Raw genomic sequence first — 22,400 nt, forward strand, 5'->3', positions numbered from 1 at the left:
GCTAATCGAACTTCTAACAATTCAGTTTAATACATGTTTTTAAAATCCACATACACAGTAATTTTAGTTTTCTTGTATTCAAATTGGGCTGTTGAGCATTTTCCTCAATACCAAAAATAACTATTGAGTCAAGTGCTGGTATACAGAGGAGCGGTGGGGCCCCAGACTGTCCTTGGAACGTAGTTTAGGAACTTATATTCAGAAAACCTCACAGATGTCAACTCCATTCTGTCTGGTATTCCCACTCATTAGATGGTTCTTAAAGAAGCCTAGTAGTGTACAAATAACTAGCCAGAAGATGTTCACTGTCGCCTTGAATCTAATGCTGTGGGAATATTCTTCAGGCAGGAGGGGGTGGGTTAGGTGGGTGATGGTGCGGCCGGGAGGCCAGAGTCCTGGGCGGCCAGTGATGATGCAGGGGGGCAGTTGGGAACTGGGAAGGGTGCGACCCACATACAAGATGGGGAAAAGGGCTATGAGATAAACAAGGACAGTCACATTTATGAGCAAACCTGCAACACACTATTATTAAGTTCACTTTTCCTTTTTTGTTTATGCTCAAATTCCTTTCTTCGAAGAATATATAACAAGGGGAAAGCAAGACTCGAGTTGAGAACAGGGAGAGGTGCCCTACCGGCCGGCCCGTGGGTTATGCTGCTGGTTGTGTGGCTGCAGGGCTGCGTCCCAGAGGTGGTCCCGCACCTCTCCCTGCCCCCAGCCCTGCCCCGTCCCTCACTGCTCTGCTTGGTTTTTTCAGGAGGTGCTTCCTGCAGCTGGAGGGGACGCCGAGCCTGAGGATGTGCAGTGTGCAGGGAGCACCATCAATCTGCAGGACCTACAGTGACAGCAGCCCTCTGCCTGGGGACCCGAGGGTGATGCCTCCGGTCCGTGTCCCCCAGGACTCCCCCATTACGTGCTCTTGCAGGCCTGAGTGAGCCCCCACGTGGTTTCTGCTCAGGAGGCTAGCCGAGTGCTTTGGAGACTTTTGGGCACATTTCTCAAAAATATCTTCCTTACATTTTATCAGGAACCGGTTTGGGGCTGTATTAGCTGAAATTGCCTTATCTGAGCAAAGTGCTTTGTGAGGCAAGGATTGCCTTCAGGGGCAAAAGCACATGCCTTTTCTGTACTTGGCTGTGCACGGACAGCCTTTGTCCAATTTGATCTAAACTGTGGAGCACCTGCTGCATTAAGAAAACAGACTTCTGCAGGCAGTCGGGTGGGGTACAGATTCCCTAGTCAAGTACGACTGTATCCGTAGTAAATCTAAGTGGGGTCTTTCAGCTTCTGTGTTTTAGCATTTGGCCTGAGACAGACCTAGAAACCGTTTTCCCTTTCTCAGCTAACAGGCTGTTTCCCACCCCCTTGGGTGTTTGTAGTTGGGTTGGTTTTGTCACCCTCTGGGGCAGAAGCGGCCCTGTTGTCCCAGCGAAGCCAAATTCAGATCCACGTTTTGGCAGGACCAGGCGGGTGGCTGGCATGAGAAGAAAATGATGGGGGTGAAGTGGAGCACCTGGGGTCCTGTTCGTGAGGCTTCTGCATAGAGCAGATTTGAAGCTCCCGATTTGGGAATGTTAGAGTTAAAACTTCAAAGGTTATTTTTCCGAACTCTGGATTTGGCTATTAATGTTTAACGATAATTCGTCCGCAGCTTCTAAAGTCATGTCCTGAGTCCTACACGTGACATGTAGGACAGGGACAGTGGCGTGTTTGTTTGTTGCTGAGGCCGCACATGTGCATCTACTGTCTCACCGTACATTTCTACAGAGTACGGTCTGTCTGGCCAGAGAAGGCGAGCTGATAACCTTGCACATATTTATTTGTTTGTTAGCGGGACTGGACACAGGGTCACTCAGAAATGCTGGTTTTCTGCCTTGTGCCTTTGGAAGTGCATGTTTGTTCAGATGCTGTTTGGGTTGTTGGACTTGGAATTGTCCAAACTCTGTTTTGTGTTTCTTCATTACTTGAGTTTCTGGACTTGGGCTTTTGAGAATCACCCCAGCATTTGATTGTGAGTCCTCTCTCTGTCCTGCTCTGAGGTGCTGTCTGTCCAGGCTGCTGCTCCCTCCAAAGGAACTTGGGCCCCATTTATGAATGGTCTTTACCCACAGAACTCTGTGCTGCGGCACAGACTAAAGTTTTGTGTCCATCTGGCACCTTGGCCTCCAGGTCGCCCAGAAGTCCCTTCTCTCTACGAGGAGCCAGCCCGCCTGCCAGGGTGGCCTTGGGGGCAAAGTGGCCTATTGATCACACTGTGCTGTCCTTCTGATGGGAGGAGGGGGCGGGCCACAGGAATGTTATCTCAGGGGTGTGTCGCTGGGCCTTTCCCCGGAACGTCCCCCTGTGAATGTCCACCACTGTGAAGTGATTGGTACTGGCCGTCAGTTTTCTGGGCACTAGGTTCCCTGGTGGCAACGGGCCCAATTTCTAGTACAAATGAATAAAAGTTTTTGTATAATCACGCACTGGAGATGTCCCCTGGCTTCATTCACAGAACTGTGTGCATAGCGTCGAGGTCCTGTTTTTCCTTCAGTCAGGAGTAATAACCCTTTCGTCTGCTCAGCCCGCTGCCTCCTTTTCTTGTCTCTGCGTTGGGGCTAGTCCCCCATCACACCTCTGTGTGGAACTGGCCCTTGTTTCTCAAAGCAGCCACCTTGGATGAGGGCAGCAGGGGCTCCTTCCCTCGAGCATTTGTTCAGGGGTCAGGGATTAAAGGGCAGGGCATGGAGGTGGAAAGCAACCTGCCTCCTGCAACAGGCCATCAAGACACCAGAGAGGGAGAGTTTATTTCACACAGGTAAGGGAACACAGCGGGAGGCCACGGGGCGGGGGGGGGGGGGGGGGGTGGGGGCACGGCGATCCTGCGCCAGCCGCGTCCAGCCCACCGCCCTGCCCTGCCCTGCCCTGCCTGGGCTTCCTGCTGCTGCCATTGCCGTGCTGTGGGCAGAGGGGCCGGCCAGCTCCAGAGGGCTAGGTGAAGAACAGCAGCTGCTCCTCCTTGTCCTTGTCCATCAGCACGTGCTCAGGCTCCACCTTTATTTTCAGGACTGGGAGCTGGGAGCGACACACCAGCCTCCTGCCTCTCTGCAGAGTAAGACCCCGTGAGCCTGCGCTCCATGGCCTTGCTGCACCGGAAGGTGCCGCCTAGACACCCAGACACCGGGCAGCATGCCTCTCGAGGCTGCGGAGCTGAGGCCGGGGGACCCCGTGGAGGTCCCAGCCTCTGCTCAGCCTGCGGACTCTGGGCCAGAGCTGCCCTTCAGTGCCCCGGGAGTGAGTCCAGCCCGCATTTATGAAGCCTGTTCCCTGGGGTGCCGGCCCCTAGATGTGTGTGTGTGTGTGTGTGTGTGCAGGGATGTACCTCAAAACGGATTGGGAATGCCTGGCTGAACAGAGGGAACGTACTTCTTTGCGCTGGGGATTCAGGAGGAGACGCCCCGCCCCAGTGTCTGCCATCCCCACGTGACAGCGTGGAGAGTGCTACCTTTCAGAGAGTGGCCCTTCGGCCTCATCTGTCTGTTGGGGGCTGTATTCAGGCCTGGGACTGCTTGAGGGAGCACACCTCCTGCTGCCAGGGCCAGAACCTGTTCCCTGTGGGGTGGCCGGGGGGACCCCTAGTGACAGAGGATGAGCTGCAGTGATGGGGTCGTGCTGGAGTGTAGGTGGTACGGTGGGACCCTGTGGGGGCTGAGCCAGGAGGGCGCAGCCAGGCCAGTCACCAGGAGTGCGTGTGCAAGAGGGCAGGCAGCCCCAGGGGAAGACTTGCAGAGGAAGTGGGTCCGGAGGTGGAGGGCAGCCCTGAGGGGCAGCGGGATCAGTGGGCCAGGACCAGGAGACCCTGCTCTACTCCTGCCTTGCCCTGATGGCTCCATCTTTCCCCCGGGGTCTCAGCAGTAGCTTCTGCAAACTGTGCGAGCCAGGCCCTCAGCCCCTCCCGGCCTCAACCGTGCCTGCCGGTGGGGCCCCTTCCCCAGCAGTGACTCCCCAGGGCCATCATGCCCACCTTCTTCTTGATCTCCGCCTGGGCCCGAGCCTGGGCCCGCTGCAGACGCTCCTCCTGCAGCTGCTTCTGCATCAGCACCTTCTCTTCTCGGAGTCTGGGTACGGGGGGCAGCACAGGACACATCAAAAGACGGGAGGAGCCTGGGAAGGCTGCCACCTTCCCTTCCTAGCTCCTCGATGCAGCCTTCAGTCAGGCCATGGCCCTCCCTCTGAGAGAACTCCCTACTCCTCTTCACCCTTCCCTGCCAGGCCAGGTTGGCTGCTGCCCCTGCTTTTTGGAGGTCCCAGCTCTGGTCCATCGGCTCCTACCCCTTGGAGGCCCACGTTCCTCGGTCCCCCTCCCTGGTCACTGGTCCACCTCTGTGTGTTCCTCTCTGCTCATCAGACTTTTGCCCAGTGCCTGCTTCTACCAGGGTACGGGACAGGGGACACAGAGGAAGAGCCCCTTTGCTTGTGGGAGAGGCAGATGGCTCTTTGCAGGTGGCCGTGTCTCAGGGCCCTGCACAGGAGTGAATGAAGCAGGCAGCCCCCCAGGCCAGCGGAGCCACTGGGTCTGTGGGGAGTTCCCTGGGCCTCCCCCTGGAGGATGGGTCCATGCTACCCATGACTGCTAAGTGTTCCTGCCTGCCTCTGCCCCTAAACTGGCCTTCTTCAGCTTCTCCCTGAGTCTGCACCTTCCCTCCCCTGGGTTCTGGCAACGCCAATCTCTCCCTCTCCGATCCAGCAGGGAAAATGGCCAATGCTGCCCCTTGTCCTCAGGGCAAGGCCATGCTGTCCACACCCTCACTTTGGCTCCTGGGCTCCCCGAGTCCACCTCATCTCCCACTCCAGGAGAGGGCCTTCCCTCACTGAGCTGAGTTAGATGCCCCCTCTGGAAGACCCCCTGGCTTCGTCTTTGAGGTCAGAGCATCAGGGTCCTCTCTCCCTGGTTTGGGAGCTCTCAGAGGACAGGCCAGCCTGGAGCAGGGGCAGGGGTGTGGAGGGCATCCTCGCCCTCAGGGCCCTCCCTACTGCGTGAGGCGGCCCGGTGGGGCAGGGGCCTGGGCTCTCACCTCATGCGGCGCTCCTTCTCCTTGGCCTTCTCAGCCTGCTCGATCTTGACCTGGGGTACATGCTCTAGGTGTTCGAGCAGCTCGTTCAGGTAGTGCTCGATGATGGTGAGCATCTGCACAGTGCCCAGGTTGGACTCCTGCTGGGTGCCGATGCAGTGCCGGTACACGTCCAGCACCTTGCGGTTCAGGCTTTCCAGAAGCTTGTCCTGCAAGGCAGGCAGGCCCACAGAGGGGTTGCGTGGGCCTCCGTGCACCCCCACTGCACAGCCTGCCAGACCCAGGGCCCCTTGCTGAGACACGGCTGGCCTCCCCGAGCTCTGCCCGGCACACTCAGGATCCCTGGGAGAAACAGTTTGGACACTTGGATTTTTCTAGGCCACAGCTGCCTGACCCCTTTTGCCCTCCTGTGGTCAGCCGGGTCCAGGCTTCCAGCCCCCACGCTGGGACTCACACCTGTGCCTCGGCCTCTACCCCAGCTGCCTTGCTGTGCACGCGGCCTAGTCCCCTCCTCCAGGGAGCCTTCCTGTTCTACCCTTGGACTGACCTCGGCTCTCCACTGGACACTGTCCTGTGAGTTACTTTCTGTGTGGCCTGGGGCAGATGAACCCCTCCCTCTGAGCCCGCTCTGACATTCAGAAACGTAACATCCCCTGCCACATGGATTGGGCGTGAGGATTAAGTGAGGAACAGCCGACAGAAAGGCTCAGGCCGGCAGCCAGTGAGTCTGTCTGGCAGGAGGCCGGTGGCACTGGCCTAGCTTGTCGTGGCATCCTCTGTCCCTGGCCTGGTGCTGGCACACAGTAGGTGCTCATCAGTAATTTGAATGAAGGAAGGAATTTGAATTAGGAAGCTGGGGCCATGCCCGTGACCCCAGCTGCACTGTCAGGAAGGTCGTGCCACTGCCCGGCACATTCCTGGCCCTCTGTGCCCTCAGAAGACTCTCTTTCAGCCTGGCCTGGGGACATGCCTTCTTCCTCCTGGCAGACTCGCCTTCTGGACACTTGGTGTGGAAGAAGCAGATGTATTTGTTGAATGGAAGGACAAAGGAATGGAGGAGGTGTGCTGGGGGCAGCTGAGCAGCCAAGGGGCATAAGTACATGGGGTGGCTCCAGTTTGGGGACCAAGGGCCTTCTCCAGCCGGTGCCCCTCAGTCAGGCCTACAGAGCCTGGAAAGTGGCGAGGGGCGTGGCTGCCCCAGAACATTGCAGTGTCTCAGAACTGGCTTTGAGTGCTGGGCACTGGGTGCTCCCGGGGGTGCTCTTGAAGGGACTGGGCCCCAGGCCTGTGGTCGCGCACACTCCCTCCACACCCGCTGACCACTGACCGGGGGCCTACCTCCTGAGCGCCCTTGTACTCGCCGAAGTGGAACACTCGAGCTTTGAGCTGCAGCTCGGCCACTGTCTCCTCTTCCTTGGCGATGGACGTCATCAGCGTGTTGACCCACTGCTTCAGCTGGTTGACTTCCCTGTCCCTGGATAGGGGACCAGCAGGGCCCCGCCCACTCAGTGCAGCTCAGGGCACTTCACCTCTCAGAGCCCGACCGCCCTGCCACTGGTCCTGAGGGCTTAGGGGCCATGACTGTGAAATGTCTGAGTGGCCCAGGGGTCAGAGATGCTGCCGAGATGCAGGGGTAAGATTTAAGGTCTTTAGGGGTGCCTGCGTGGCTCAGTTGGTTATGCGCTGGACTTTGGCTCAGGTTATGATCTCACGGTTCAGGGGTTCGAGCCCCCCATTGGGCTCTGTGCTGACAGTTGGGAGCCTGGAGCCTTTTCAGATTCTGTGTGTGTGTCTCTCTCTGCCCCTCCCCCATTCGCACTCTGTCTCTGTCTCTCTCTGTCTCAAAAGTAAATAAACATTAAAAAAATTAAAAAGATTTAAGATCTTTAACGATCAACACTACAAAAAAAAAAAGTAACAGCTTTATTGAGGTATAATTCACATACCTAGAAAATTCTTTTTTAAATGCTTATTTTGAGAGCATGCGCACAGGTGGGGGAGGGACGGACAGAGGGAGAAGAGAGAACCCCAAGCAGACTCCACTCTCAGCACAGAGCCCGACATGGGGCTTGCTCTCACGAACCAGGAGATCATTACCTGAGCCAAAATCAAGAGTCAGATTGCTTAACCGACTGAGCCACTCAGGCACTTCTTTTAAAACGTACAATTCGGTAGTTGTCAGATTTGCAACTATCGTCATCATCTCATTTTAGAACATTTTCATCACCCGGAGAAACCCAGTCCCCATTAGCAGTCACTCCCTGTTGTCCACTCCTCCTCCCCGCCACCGCGTGTCTCTCCTGGACGTCTCGTAAACCTGGAGCCATACATCAGGGGTCTTTGTGTCTGGCTCCTTCATTCAGCAGAATGTTTTCAAAGTGTGGCGTGTGTCAGAACTCTGTTCTTTGTTACGATTGCGTGACCGTCCCCTATATGGATGGACCACACTGTGTTGAAATAGACATTTGGCGGGGGGGGGTCCTACCTTTTGACTCCTGGGAATTATGCTGCTGTGAACACTCACACGTTTTTGTGAGGACTTGTTTTCAATTCTCTGGGGCATATATTTAGGAATAGAATTCCAACAATCAAATTTTAAGTGAAATAATAAAGAATAATAAGTAAAGATCTTTCACAGTCATGGTAGACACCGACCATCATGTGTTGGCTGACAGAGGTCTACCCATTGTGGTCAGCTGCATGCAGGTCCCAGTTAGAGCACATGGACACCGGGCCATTCCCAGAGTGCCTGGGAGGCCCAGAGGGACCCTGCCACCCCCATGATGATTCTGTGGCTGTCTCCCCATTTGTTGATAGGACCCACGGACATTTTCTCAACTCTAAGCAAACAAAGCATCATGGGCTGCTGGCCCTTTGCCTGCTGCGGGTCCCACGGCCTGTCACATGCACCAGCACAGGGGTGCAGGCTACACTCCCCTGGCTATGGGGTTGAGTGCCGAGGCCAGGAGCTTGTGAGTGTGAGGGCGGTTGAGCTGGCCCGGCCAGACGGACCAGCTGGTGGGTGGCCAGAGAGACCACATGCAGCTCATCCCCATCCACCCACCCAGGTGCTGGTGGGGCTCATGCAGGTCACCTGGGATGACAGCATAAAGCACCTCCTGGGTGTCAGGCCCAATTTCCCTCCAACCCAGAGTGCCCATCGTAGGGATGAGTGCATTTGGGGTCAGTGGTACTCCTCCCAAAGGACACGTGACTGCATTCAGTTTTAACCTTTTTTTTTTTTTTTTTTTCTTAAATACTTCCTTCACTGTCATTGCCTTAACTGCTAAGTGTGATCCTACAGCTGGTACAGTGCTATTTTGCCTTTGCTCTGCGGACATGGTGGTAGGGTTTTCATTGTTCTATTTCTTATCAGGATAACTGGCATAAAAAGATATCTTTTCCCAAATAGTTCTCTTGAAATGTAACACTGTTGGGTCACAATCTTTTCTCGGTGAAATCCCACCAATTGACAGGAATGCAGAGGCATAAGGAACCCACTGCTCAGCAGCGGGCCTCAGACCAGTGTGCACGTCACTTGAGTGTTTGTCAGAAGTGATTTTAGGAGCCATTCCAGAGTCTAAAGAGCACTTCACTGTTGGAAGAGTGACCTGGTTTCTTCAACAACTGAACTGCAGGGGGACAACAAGATGGAGAGGGAACCTATAGATCAAAAGGGATTTAACAACACAACCAACTGCAGAGTACGATCTTATTTAGATTCTAATTCAAACCAACAGTTTAAAAACTCCAACCATTTATGGATCATGGATATTCAGTATTAAGGATTACTGTTTTGTTTTTTTTTAGATGTGACGATGGTACTGTGGTTACGATAAAGAGCCCATATCTTTTGAGGGAGATCTACTGGAGTACTTAGAGATGAAATGATACGTGCCTGGAATTTGGAATAATATGGGAGGCAGAGAAGTCAGTGGGGTCTAGGGAAAAGGAGATCGGCTATGAGGTGATCAGTATTGAAGCTGGTAATGGGCCCTTGGGGACTCATGATACTAGTCTCTCCATTTTTGTACATTTATATGTACGAGATTTTCTTTTTCCTTCTTTAAATTTATTTAGAGAGAGAGGCTGAGCAGGGGAGGGGCAGAGAGCCCCTACAGGCTGCCAGCACAGAGCCTAATGTGGGGCTCAAACTCATGAACTGTGAGATCATGACCTGAGCCGAGATCAAAAGTCAGATGCTCAGCCGGTTGAGCCACCCAGGTGCCCCTGTATGAGATTTCCTTAGTGGTATTGGGCCGAACTGCAGTAGTTATAAAAAGTTTTTTGAAAGACAGCAAGAAAGACAATCCCTTCATAGATACCTGGGGACATATAGCTAGAAAGTTCACTCCACTGGCATTAAAAAAAGAAAAAAAGCAAACATCACCAAATATGAATAAGGATCATTCAAAAGAGAAAGTTACCATATTCCTGCAGAAATAGCGGCAAAAAGAACAAAAATAAAATACTTTGAAATAGAGAAAGATGGCAGAGTAGGACCATCAGGAATCTGTGTCCCCACTGGACAGCGATCGCACTGGCAGAATCTGATAAAGCCATTTTGGAACTCTGTAGTCTACTAAAGCTTGCAACTTCCAGGGGAAGGCTTGGATGGTAATTGTAGTTAATTTTAGTCCAGCACAGCCTTGGGAATTAGAGTGAGCAAAAAAGGGCCCTGTTCTCCAAAATAACGGGGGAATCTCTGCCCTGATCCCCGATTGGTGCTTCTGACCACAGAGGTACAGGCAAATGGGCAGGCAGCCACTGTTTGTTTTGTTTTTTTTTTTTTAATTTTTTTTTTCAACGTTTATTTATTTTTGGGACAGAGAGAGACAAAGCATGAACGGGGGAGGGGCAGAGAGAGAGGGAGACACAGAGTCGGAAACAGGCTCCAGGCTCTGAGCCATCAGCCCATAGCCTGACGCGGGGCTCAAACTCACGGACCGCGAGATCGTGACCTGGCTGAAGTTGGACACTTAACCGACTGCGCCACCCAGGCGCCCCAGGCAGCCACTGTTTTAACATTCCCTCATTGTCACAAGTCCACTTAACTTCCGGGGGATTTAAAGGACCAGTGCTCTTTTTCCTCCCTCTATTTTTTTGCCTTTCCCCCTTTGGAGAGCCAGACATTAAAGACCAAGGACATGTACAAACAACAGCATACATGGGGAAAATTAGACAGTGACCATGCATGCCCAGGGAAAGTCTCAGAAAAGACTAGGTTTACACCTCAGGGTGATTCTCAACACAGAGACCGCCTACAACATTCAAATAAAAACGGTACACCATGGAGTAAGGAGAAAATCTGATTTCCAGAGTTACCACATTATTAGATTCAAATGTTCAGTGTTCCAACAACAAAATCAAGGCAACAAAAAGTATGGCCCATTCAGTGAGGAAAAAAAAATTAACAGAAAATTTCCTCCCAAATCCCTGATGTTAGACATACCACAAAGACTTCAAAACAACTGTCAAAAAAAGATGCTCAAAGATCTAAAAGAAGATGTAGAGAAAGTCAAGAAGATGATGTGCAAATAAAATGAAAGTATCAATAAAGAGATAGGAAACCTAAAAAGAAAAAAATTCTGGACCTGATAAGTAACTGAAACGAAATATTCACTAGAGGGATTCAAAGGCTGCTCTGAGCAGGGAGAAGAATCTGTGATCTTGAAGATTGGACAATGGAAACTATCAAGGCTGGGGAACAGGAAGAAAAAGATTGAAAAAAGCAAACAGAGCCTAAGGAATTAGTGGGACACCATCAAGAGAACTAATATATGCATCATGGACGTCCCAGGAGGAGAAGAGAAAAGGGGGAGGAGAGGATTTGAAGAAATGATGGATGAAAACTCTAAAATTGGATGAAAGACATGAAAGACATCGAAAAAGCCTAAGGGACTCCAGTAAGAGGAAATCAGAGAGCCCCACACTGAGAGATTATTATTATTATTTTAATTTGTTATTTATTTTTGAGAGAGTGAGTAGGGGAGGGGCAGAGAGAGAGGGAGACACAGAATCCAAGTAGGCTCCAGGCTCCAAGCTGTCAGCACAGAGACCAACGTGGGGCTCCAACTCATGAACCATGAGATCATGACCTGAGCCGAGGTCAGACAACCAACTGAACCAGGTGCCCCATAAATGTGGGCAATTTTAAAAGCCAGTATAAATTTTATTTATTTATTTATTTATTTATTTATTTACTTACTTATTTAGAGAGGGTGGGGGAGAGGGCCACAGCGGGAGAGAGAGAATCCCAAGTAGGCTCCATGCTCAGTGCAGAGCCCAGTACAGGGCTCAATCCCAGAACCTTAAAATCATGACCTGAACCAAAATCAAGAGTCAGATGCTCAACTGACTGAGCAACCCAGGGGCCCCTAGAAGCCAGTATAAGTTAACACTGGTTTGAAACTGTACTCTTTGTTTTCCAAATGATCTAAGAGACTAATACATTTAAAGAAAACATAATTATTAGTATAAAGGTAGCATTACTATAACTGTTTGGAGTGTAACTCTGAATCCTGTTTTCTACATAATTTAAGAGACTCTTGCATTTTAAAGAATTTTTAGTTTATGTTTTAGAGCACAGGATGTATAGAGATGTAAGTTTGTGACTTCAGCAGCAAAAAGGATGAAGATGGAACTGTAAAGGAGCAGAGGTTTTGTATGTTACTGAAGTTATGGTGGTAGAGATTCAAATTTAGGTTATTAAATGTAATCCCTGTGGTAACCACAAAGAAAATACCTATAGAATATATAAAAAGGAAATGAGAAAGGCATTTAAACATTTCACTACAAACAATCAACTAAACACAAATAAAACAGTATTGCAGGAGATGGGGGAAAAACTATAAGGCATATAGTAAACAAAAGGTACAATGACACAAGTACCACCATTTCATCAATTACTTTAAATGTAAATGGATTAAACTCTCTAATCAAAAGACTGAGACTGGCAGAATGGAGAACACATGATTCAACTATATGTTGTCTATAAGAGACTCACTTGAGTTCCAAAGACACAAACCAGTTGAAAGAGAAAGGGCGGGAAAAGATATTCCCTGCAAATAGTAACCAAAACAGAGAATGAGAGTAGCAATATTGATATCAGACATATTTTAAACCAGAAAAGTTTAAAAGAGACAAAGAAGGCATTATATATTAATAAATGTCCACTACACCAAGAAAATATAACAATTATAAACATTTACATGCCTAATGACAGACTATCAAAACATATAAAACAAAAACTGACGGGTGGAAGGGAGAACTAGAATAGTTGGAGACCAATATCCCCCTTGCAATAGTGGAAGAACAAGCAGACAGAAGATAAGGAACAGAGGACTTAAACATTGCAATATACCAACTAGATGTAACAGACATACACAGAAAACTCTACCCAGCAAAGCAACATACACTGTCAAGTGCAAATGGGGTATTTTTCAGGATGTCCCAAATATTAGGGCCACAAATTCAGTTTCAATAGATTTAAAAAGATAGATATCATACAAAGTATCTTTTCTGTTAAAAATCAGATGAAGTTAGAAATTGTTAACGAAAGCAAAACTGGAAAATTTCACAAAGTTGTGGAAATTAAAGAACACTTTTGTAAACAACCAGTGGATCAAAGAAGAAATCATAGGGGTTCCTGGGTGGCTCAGTCGGTTAAGCATCTGACTTTGGCTCAGATCATGATCTCGTGGTTCATGAGTTCGAGCTCCGTGTTGGGCTCTGTGCTGACAGCTTAGAGCCTGGAACCTGCTTCAGATTCTGTGTCTCCCTCTCTCTCTTCCCCTCCCCCACTCATGCTCTGTCTCTCTCAAAAATAAAAAATAAACATTAAGAAAAAAAAGAGGGGCGCCTGGGTGGCGCAGTCGGTTAAGCGTCCGACTTCAGCCAGGTCACGATCTCGCGGTCCGTGAGTTCGAGCCCCGCGTCGGGCTCTGGGCTGATGGCTCAGAGCCTGGAGCCTGTTTCCGATTCTGTGTCTCCCTCTCTCTCTGCCCCTCCCCCGTTCATGCTCTGTCTCTCTCTGTCCCAAAAATAAATAAAAACGTGGAAAAAAAAAATTAAAAAAAAAAAAAAAAAAAAGAAAAAAAAGAAATCATAAGGAAATTAGCCAAAAAAAAAAAAAAAAAAAAAAATAGAGATGAAGAAACCTGGTAACACAACAGGGCAAAACTTATGGGAAACAGCACAATGTATGGTGCTAAGGGAGAATTTATGACTATAAAACTTACATTAAAAAAAGAGAAAGATCTCAGACCAACAATCTAACTTTACAACTTAAGGAACTTCTAGAAAAAGGAGAACAAATTCAACCTGAAGCCAGCAAAAGGAAGGAATTAATATAAAAAAAAAGAAAGGAGAAAAACAAAATAAAGAATAGAAAAACAGTTTTTCAAAAAGATTAAAAAAATTGACAAACCCTTAACTTAGATGGACTAAGGAAAAAAAGACTGAAGTTACTAAAATGAGAAATGAAAGTGGGAACATCACTACTGATCCTACAGAAATAAGAAGGATCAGTACCATGAATAGCCGTGTGCCTCCAAACTGGACAACCAATGAAATAGACAAATTCCTAGAAACACAAAATCTATCAAGACTAAATCATGTAGAAACAGACAATCTGAATAGGCCTATAACTATTGAATCAGTAATCAAAAATCTAATACTAATCCTTTTGAAATTTTTCCAAAAGTTGAAGAAGAGGGAACACCTCTGAATTCATTTTATGAGAGCAGCATAAACATGATACCAAAGCTGGTCAAAGGCACTTACAAGAAAAGAAACTATAGACCAACATCTCTTATGAATATTCATGCACAAAATTTAAAATATTAGCGTACAGAATTCAGCCAAATTTGACAAGGATTATACAACACAAGTGAGGCTTACTCCTAAAATGCTAGGAATCAGGATAATATACCACATTAACAGAATGAAGGAAAAAGACCACATGATCATCTCAGCTGGTGCAGAAAAAGGATTTAACAAAACATTAAAAAACAGCAAAATAGGAAAATGGAAACTACCTCCATATAATAAAAGTCATATATGAAAAGCCCACAGCAAACATCATACTCAGTGGTGAAAGACTGAAAGCTGTTCCTCTAAGATCAATAAGCATGGTAAGGATGCCTGCATTCGCCACTTCTATTCCACATAGTAGTGGAAGTTTTAGCCAGAGCAACTAAGTAAGAAAAAGAAAGAAAAAGCATCCAAGTTGGAAAAGAAGAAATAAAATCATCTGTTTGAAGATGATGTAAATCAGATGATGCAGATGATGTAACAGATGCAGATGATAGAAAACCCTAAAGACTCCACAACAAAGCTGTTAGAATTAAATAATTTAGTGAAGTAGCAGAATCAGTTGCAGTTGTATACGCAAATAATGAAAAATCTGAAAAGGAAAACAAAAACAGTCCCATTTACAATAAAATAGCATCCCGAAGTTAAAGATAGAAATACTATATACCTACCACAAAAATAAATTCAAAATGGACGAAAGACCTAAATGTAAGACAGGAAGCCATCAAAATCCTAGAGGAGAAAACAGGCAGCAACCTCTCTGAGCTCGGCTGCAGCAAGTTCTTATTCATGTCTCTGGAGGCAAGGAAAACAAAAGCAAAAATGAACTATTGGGACCTCATCAAAATAAGAAGCTTCTGCACTGCAAAGGAAACAATCAACAAAACTAAAAGGCAACAAACGGAATGAATGAAGATACTTGCAAATGACATATCAGATAAAGGGTTAGTATCCAAAATCTATAAAGAACGTACCAAACTCAATACCCCAAAATCAAATAATCCAGTGAAGAAATGGGGAGAAGACGTGAATAGACACTTCTCCAAAGAAGACATCCAGATGGCCAACCGACACATGAAAAAATGCTCAACATCACTCATCATCAGGGAAATACAATTCAAAACCACAGTGAGAGACCACCTCACACCTGTCTGAACGGCTAACATTAACAACTCAGGCAACAACAGATGTTGGCATGGATGCGGAAAGAGAGGATCTCTTTTGCACTGCTGGTGGGAATGCAAACTGGTGCAGCCACTCTGGAAAACAGTATGGAGGGTCCTCAAAAAATTAAAAATAGAACTACCCTACGGCCCAGCAATTGCACTACTAGGTATTTATCAAGGGATACAGGTGTGCTGTTTCAAAGGGGCACATGCATCCCAATGTTTATAGCAGGGCCATCATCAATAGCCAAAGTATGGAAAAAGCCCAAATGTCCATTGATGGGTGAATGGATAAAGAAGATGTGGTATTACTCTGCCATCAAAAAGAATGAAATCTTGCCCTTTGTAACAATGTGGAATGGAACTAGAGGGTATTATGCTAGTTGAAATAAGTCAGTAAGAGGAAGACACATATATGATTTCACTCATGTGGAATTTGAGAAACACAACAGATGGGCATAGGGGGAAGGGGAGGAAAAATAAGGTAAAAACAGGGGCAAACCACATGAGATTCTTAAATACAGAGAACAAACTGAGGGTTGCTAGGGCAAAGGCAGGTGGAGGATGGCTTAAATGGGTGATGGGCATTAAGGAGGGCACTCTTCAGGATGAGCACTGGGTGTCAGATGTAAGAGATGAATCCCTGGGTTCTACTCCTGAAGCCAAGACTACACTGTATGTTAGGTAACTTGAATTTAAATAAAAAAGCACCGTAGAAGTAGTGAAAGGCATTTCACTACTCCTACCTGCTAGAGGCAATACAAGAAAAAGAAATACTGTATGTTCCAGCAATTCCACTTTTGGGTATATGCCCAAAGGAATTGAAAACAGTCTTGAAGAAACATTCGTATACCCGTGTTCACGGCAGCATTGTTTGCAATAGCTAAAAATGTAGAAGCAACCCAAGTGTGTATGATGGATGGATGGATAATAAACAGATTGTGGTCTATTATACAAAATGTGGAATATTATATACAACCTTGAAAAGGAAGGAAAATGGATCAACCTTGAGGACATTAAGTGAAATAAGCCAGTTACGAAAAGTCAAATATTGTATGATCCCACTTATATGAGGTACTCGGAGTAGTCAAAACCTTTTTGACAGCACAGTGGCTTGCCAGGGGCTGAGGGGCAGGAGAATGGAGAGTTATTGGTTAACAAGTTATTGGTTAACAGTTTTACAAGATGAAAAGAGCTGGGGGGCGGGGGTGGACGATGGGGATGGCTGCACTACGTAAAGGTACATAAATTCGATGTTATGTGGACTTGACCACATTGAAAAAGGAAACCGAATGAAATAGAGACCCCTTTCACCCCACCGAACTCAAAAGCAATGCTCTGCTAGACCCTGGCTGGCATTTAGGAGCTTGGGAGAGACAGGCAACACGCACTTAGTTTTGGTTCCTTTATAGGGTACCTGATGTTTCGTTTGTTTTCCTTGTCCGCCTCTGTGTCGCGTCTTCTGCTCACTCTTCAATCCTGCGGGAGGGTGTGCAGTGTAGGTGCCTCTCCCTGCACGCTCGCCTGGCCTTCCAGTACAGGTAGTTTTCATCCGTCACTGCGCTGACTTTTGCTCCTCCCTTCCATGTGTGGCCATCTCCTGAATTCCTTCCACGCGACCCCGGCGTGTCGTCTCCCTGGGGTCCTGTCGCTTCGTCTCTGTGTCCTTTCCTACAGAGTTCTGGGAGCTGTCCCCAGCTTAATGTTGTCCCCCTTGCCGACTCATGTGCTGGCTGCATCCAGTCCTTATTGTGGTCTTAATCCCTTAATCCTTGCTTGCACCCAGGCGTGCCTCTCTGCTTCTTGATATCTGCAGAATCTACATTTACTTGCATGTCTCAAACTCATCCCCTTAATGAATGCATTTTCTCGTGTTTCTGGTGCTTTTTTCCTGTTCGCTTGTCCTTCAGGCTCCCGGTCAGGGTAAGCCCAGCACCAAGGACTTCAGATGAGTTGTGCTACTTTGATTGTGTGTCCAGATGGAGCCTGGGCAAGAGGCAAAGGTGCAGGCTGGTCTTCCCCTGGGCCGTGGGGTCTCGCTTCCATGTCTGAGGGGCAGCCATGGTGGCAGGTGCCTAGAAAGACTGCCAAGACTCAGCCCACACATGGTCTTGCCTCAGCCAGAGGTCAGCGCTGGCAAGTGCTTTCTGAAGCTTGCGGTGCCTTGTGTGTTGCTGGCCTCGCTGTGGCGGTTCCGGCTGCTGCAAGGCTGACCCTCACCCCCACCTCTGGCTCACTGCAGCTTTTAGGTGTCTGGGGGTTCTTCTGGGTTCCTTCCTGCTTATTTTCCGACCTCCTGGTTGGGCTGGTTTCTCCAGGAGGAAGGTTTGCATGGTTTCCAGGAAGGGATTCTGGCTTCGTTTCTCTTTTCTTGAATCCAGGTGGGGTTGGGCTTCCTCTCACTTGAGTGGCTCTGCTCGCCTTCTTCTCCTGGGTCCCATCACCTCTGTGCTGTCTGGCTGCTGGAAGTGAGGAGCTCACACTGGTGATCAGGCTCTGCAGCTTTCCTCAGGCTGTCCTGGGGTGTTTGTGCTCCCTTCTGCGTCCGTGGGTCTGTCTTTTGGGGCTGGGCTCCTCTTGGCCCTCACTGGAGGGACTGTAGAGTGAGCATCTCAAACAAATCTCAGCAAGGCGGGCAGAGAATAGGGCTGGGACACAGTGCACAAAATCCAAGGAAGTGCTCACCTTTGGGGTCACACATGTACCTCCCTAAAATGTTATGTCCTGGGTGCCTTGCCCACCTCACCCCAGTCCTCCCTGGCCAAGAATGAATGATGCTGTTCTCTCAACCAAGGAGGCAGGAGATGGCTCGTCCTACAGCCCTTATGTACCTAGTCAATGTAAACAGGTGAGTGATAAAGACAGCCTTAAAAGGTCCTACATTTAAAAAAAAAAAAAAAAAGTCTGAGGCACCTGGGTGGCTTAGTTGGTTAAGTGTCCAACTTCAGCTCAGGTCATGATCTCACGGTTCATGGGTTCAAGCCCTATGTTGGGGTCTGTGCTGACAGCTCAGAGCCTGGAGCCTGCTTCGGATTTTGTGTCTTCCTCTCCCTCTCTGCCCCTCTCCTGCTCATGTCATGATCTGTCTCCCAAAAATAAACAAACATTAAAAAAATCCTATGTTTGCCAAAAATATTGTTATTGAGGTTTAATTTACTTATCAGAAAATGCACCCATTTTATATGCCAACTGATGAGATTTGACAAATTTAAACACCTATGTAAGGACCAGCATAATCAGGACATAGAACCTTTTCATCACCCCAAAAGTTTCCTCATGCCCCTTTGTATCAACATCCTCCCCTTCCCTAGCCACGGGCATCCAATGGGCTGATGTCGCCATTCATTTTTTTCCCTTATGAGATGGACCTTAGTGACGCCTGTCTTCTCAAAGTTACCCACAGCCTTGAATGTGGGCTGGCCCCAGTGTCTTGCTTCTAACCAATTCAATGTGGGACAGGATGTGACTTCTGAGATTAGGTTACATAAGATTGTGACTTCCATCTTGCTTGCAGACTCTCTGGTGGCTTTTCAGCTTGCGCACTTTGAAGAAACAAGCTGCCTTTTCAGAGACCTCATGTGGCAAGAGACGGAGAGTGTCCTTTGGCCTCCAGCCAGCAAGGAATCCAATCCTGCCAACAGCCACATGGGTGAGTTTGGAAGCGGCTCTTTCCCCAAGTGCAGTCGTGGGATGGCCACAGCCCAGCTACCACCTGGACAGCAATCCGTGAGAGGCCCCACAGCAGAGGAGTCAGCCCAACTGGCCAGATTCCCAACCCACAGAAAGGGCGAAATAATATATGTGTTACAGTAAGCCAAGTTTTGGGATGGTTTGTTACGCAGCAACCGTTAACCAATACCTGGTTCTGGCACTTCAAATGAATAATATAGTAGGTCATCTTTGGCGCCTGGCTTCTCTTCCTCAGCATAATGTTTGTGAGGTTCATCCACGTTGTTGCCACGTTGTCCTAATACTTTGTTCTTTTCTTCTTGCTGAATAGATTTCTATGGTGTGTATGGCCCCCCTTACATGTCCATGCCTAATCCCAGGACACTGTGGATATAGTATATGACTTGGCAAGGGAGAACCAAGGCTGCACATAGAGTTAAGGTTGCAAACTAGCAAACCTGAAGCTGGGGAGATGATCTTGGATTGCCCAGGCGGGCCCAGGGTCATCACAAGGGTCCTCAGAAATGGAAGGAGGAGGCAGGAACGAGGGTCAGGGGTGACACGGCGTGAGAAGCCTCAGCTGGCGTTGCTGGTTTGAAAATGGAAGGGGCCCGGGTGGCCTCCGGAAGCTAGAAAAGGTAACAAAAGGATCTCCCTTTCAGCCTCCAGAGAGGAACAAAGTCCTGTCGATGTCTTGATGGTAGCCCAGTGAGGCCCACTTTGGAACTCTGGCCTCTCTCTGTGAAGGAATAAACTGTGCAGTCCTTTGCTACAGCAGCAGTAATGGTTTGTCCACTTCCCTGCTGTGGGCACGTGTGCTGTTTCTAGTTCCTGCCTATCACGAAGAACTTTGCAGTGAGGAATTCTGGGATTTTTTTTTTTTTTTTTTGGACATTTTCTCTAATACGGCCGCTCTTCCTTCCAGTGTTGGAACAGACTCTTCGTTTACTGTTGTATATATTTGAAACAAAAATTAAAAAAAAATTTTTTTTAACGTTTATTCATTTTTGAGAGACAGAGAGAGACAGGGCATGGCAGGGAAGGGGCAGAGAGGGGGAGACACAGAATCTGAAACAGGCTTCAGGCTCTGAGCTGTCAGCACAGAGCCTGACGCGGGGCTCGAACTCACAGACTGCGAGATCATGACCTGAGCTGAAGTTGGATGCTCAACCGACTGAGCCACCCAGGAGCCCCGAAACAAATTTTTTTTTTTTTTAATTTTTTTTCAACGTTTATTTATTTTTGGGACAGAGAGAGACAGAGCATGAATGGGGGAGGGGCAGAGAGAGAGGGAGACACAGAATCGGAAACAGGCTCCAGGCCCTGAGCCATCAGCCCAGAGCCTGACGCGGGGCTCGAACTCACGGACCGCGAGATCGTGACCTGGCTGAAGTCGGACGCTTAACCGACTGCGCCACCCAGGCGCCCCCCGAAACAAATTTTTTAATGTTTATTTTATGTTTGAGAGAAACAGAGCACGAGCAGGGGAGGGACAGAGAGAAGAGGGACACACAGACTCTGAAGCAGGCTTCAGGCTCCGAGCTGTCAGCACAGAGCCCGAAGTGGGGCTCGAACTCACGAACCATGAGATCATGACCTGAGCTGAAGTCAGATGCTTAACCAACTGAGCCACCTAGGTGCCCCTGTATATATATTTTTAGTAGAGATTTCGTCTTTAAAAACAAAATGAACAGAAGGTACGGAGAGTTCCCAAATATCCTCTCCTTCCACCTGCCTCCCCCACCGCCGACATACATTTGTTACAATCGGTAAACCCACACCGACACGTCATTATCACCCGAAGTCCACAGTTTCCATGGGGGTTCACTCTTAGTGTACAGTCCATGGATTTAGACAAATGTATAAGGACATGTAATCATGGTGTCACACAGACTTGTTTCATTGCCCTAAAAATCCTCTCTGCTCCACTCACTCATCCCTCCCCCCGCCCCCAACCCCTGGCAACCCCTGGTCCTTTTATCATCTCCATAGTTATCCTTTTCCGGAATGTCCTATAGCTGGGATCACTCAGTCGTCACCTTTCAGACTGGCTTCTTTCACTTAGTAATACGTATGCTTTTAAGGTTCCTCCATGTTTTTTCGTGGCTTCATAGTTCATTTCTTTTCAGCACTGAACGATATGCTATCTGGGTGTACTGAGTTTGTTTATCTGTTTACTTACTGAAGGGCATCTCAGTTGCTTCCAAGTTTTGGCAATTATGAATAAAGCTGCCATAAACGACCACATGTGGGTTTTGTGTGGACATAAGTTTTTGACTCCTTTGGGTAAATACCAAGGAGTGAGACTGCTGGATCGTTTAGCTTTGTAAGGAACTGCCAGACTGTCTTCTAAGGTGGCTGCGCCATTTTGCATTCCCTCCAACGACCAAGGGAGTTCGCATTGCTCTGCATCCTCACCAGCGTTTGGTGCTGTCAGTCTTTTAGATTTTGTCCATTTTAGTAGATGTATGTTGCAGTATCTTATTGTTTTAAGTTGCAGTTCCTTAAGACATCTGATGTCGAACATCTTTTCATATGTTTATTTGCCTTCTCTATATCTCCTTGATGATGTGTTGTTCAGGTGTTTGGCCCATTTTTAAACCAGGTTGTTCATTTTCTTCTTCTTTTGTTTTTAATGTTTATTTATTTTTGACAGGGAGAGAGAGCACAAATGGCAGAGGGGCAGAGAGAGAAGGAGACACAGAATGTGAAGCAGGTTCCAGGCTCTGAGCTGTCAGCACAGAGCCCGATGCGGGGCTCAAACTCACGAACCGTGAGACCATGACCTGAGCTGAAGTCAGACCCCCAACCAAGTGAGCCACCCAGGCACCCCGTTCATTTTCTTATTGTTAAATTTTAAGAGTTCTTTGTATAGTTTGGAGATGTTTATCAGATATGTATTTCACAAATATTTTCTCCCAGCCTATGGCTGGTCTTCTCAGTTCTCTTGACATTGTCTTTCATAAAGCAGAAATTTTAATGTCAATGAAATCCAGCTTATCAATTCTTTCTTTCATGGATTGTCACTTTGGTATTGTATTGAAAAACCACCATACCCAAGATCATCTAGATTTGCTCCTATGTTACCTTCTGGGAGTTTTATGGTTTTACATTTTACACTTAGGTCAACAATCCATTTTAAGTTAGTTTTTTATTAACGGTGTCAAGTCTGTGCCTAGATTCATTTTTTGCATGTGGACGTCTGGTCGTCCCAGCACCACTTGTTGCAAAGTATCTTTGCTCCACCGTATTGCCTCTGCTCCTTTGTCAGAGATCGGCTGACGGATTTGGATGGGTTTGTTTCTGAGCTACTCTATTCTGTTCCACTGAATTATTTGCCAGTAGCACAGGTCTTGATTACTGTAGCTTTACAGTAAGCCTCGAACTCGGGTAGTGTGAGTCCTCCAACTTTTTTCTTCTCCTTTAAAAATGTGTTAGCTATTCTGGGTCTTTTGCCTCTCTGTGTAAACTTTAGAATCAGTTTGTCGATATTGACAAAATAACTTGCTGGCCTTTTGACTGGGACTGTGTTAAATCTATAGATCAAGTTGGGAGGAACTGGTATCTTGACAGTATTGAACCTTCTTACCTATAAAGGTGAAGCATCTGTTTATTTAATTCTTTGATCCATCATCAGATTTTTATATTTTTCCTCATATACATCTTGTGCATGTTTTGTTAGATTTGTAAGCATTTCTTT

At 47.8% G+C, this 22,400-nt stretch overlaps 2 protein-coding genes across 9 annotated transcripts in view; one reads left to right on the forward strand and one right to left on the reverse strand.

The window, feature by feature from the left end:
* The window catches only part of ZXDC (ZXD family zinc finger C), a 38,506-nt gene extending 36,041 nt beyond the window's left edge, over positions 1–2,465 (forward strand). For all 6 annotated transcript variants that reach the window (XM_045494051.1, XM_045494052.1, XM_045494047.1 and 3 more), the window contains one exon: positions 758–2,465. In XM_045494051.1, the coding sequence (XP_045350007.1) occupies positions 758–844 (87 nt within the window). In that variant the 3' untranslated portion in view covers positions 845–2,465. The remainder of the gene's footprint in view (positions 1–757) is intronic.
* CFAP100 (cilia and flagella associated protein 100) overlaps positions 2,010–22,400 on the reverse strand; it is a 52,992-nt gene continuing 32,601 nt past the window's right edge. For all 3 annotated transcript variants that reach the window (XM_045494055.1, XM_045494056.1, XM_045494053.1), the window contains 4 exons: positions 6,390–6,525; positions 5,055–5,260; positions 4,004–4,097; positions 2,010–3,084 (listed from right to left, as the gene is read on the reverse strand). In XM_045494055.1, coding sequence (XP_045350011.1) covers positions 2,971–3,084; positions 4,004–4,097; positions 5,055–5,260; positions 6,390–6,525 — 550 coding nt within the window. In that variant the 3' untranslated portion in view covers positions 2,010–2,970. The remainder of the gene's footprint in view (positions 3,085–4,003; positions 4,098–5,054; positions 5,261–6,389; positions 6,526–22,400) is intronic.

The sequence above is a fragment of the Leopardus geoffroyi genome, chromosome A2 (genome assembly GCF_018350155.1).
Source record: "Leopardus geoffroyi isolate Oge1 chromosome A2, O.geoffroyi_Oge1_pat1.0, whole genome shotgun sequence".
Classification (NCBI taxonomy): domain Eukaryota; kingdom Metazoa; phylum Chordata; class Mammalia; order Carnivora; family Felidae; genus Leopardus; species Leopardus geoffroyi.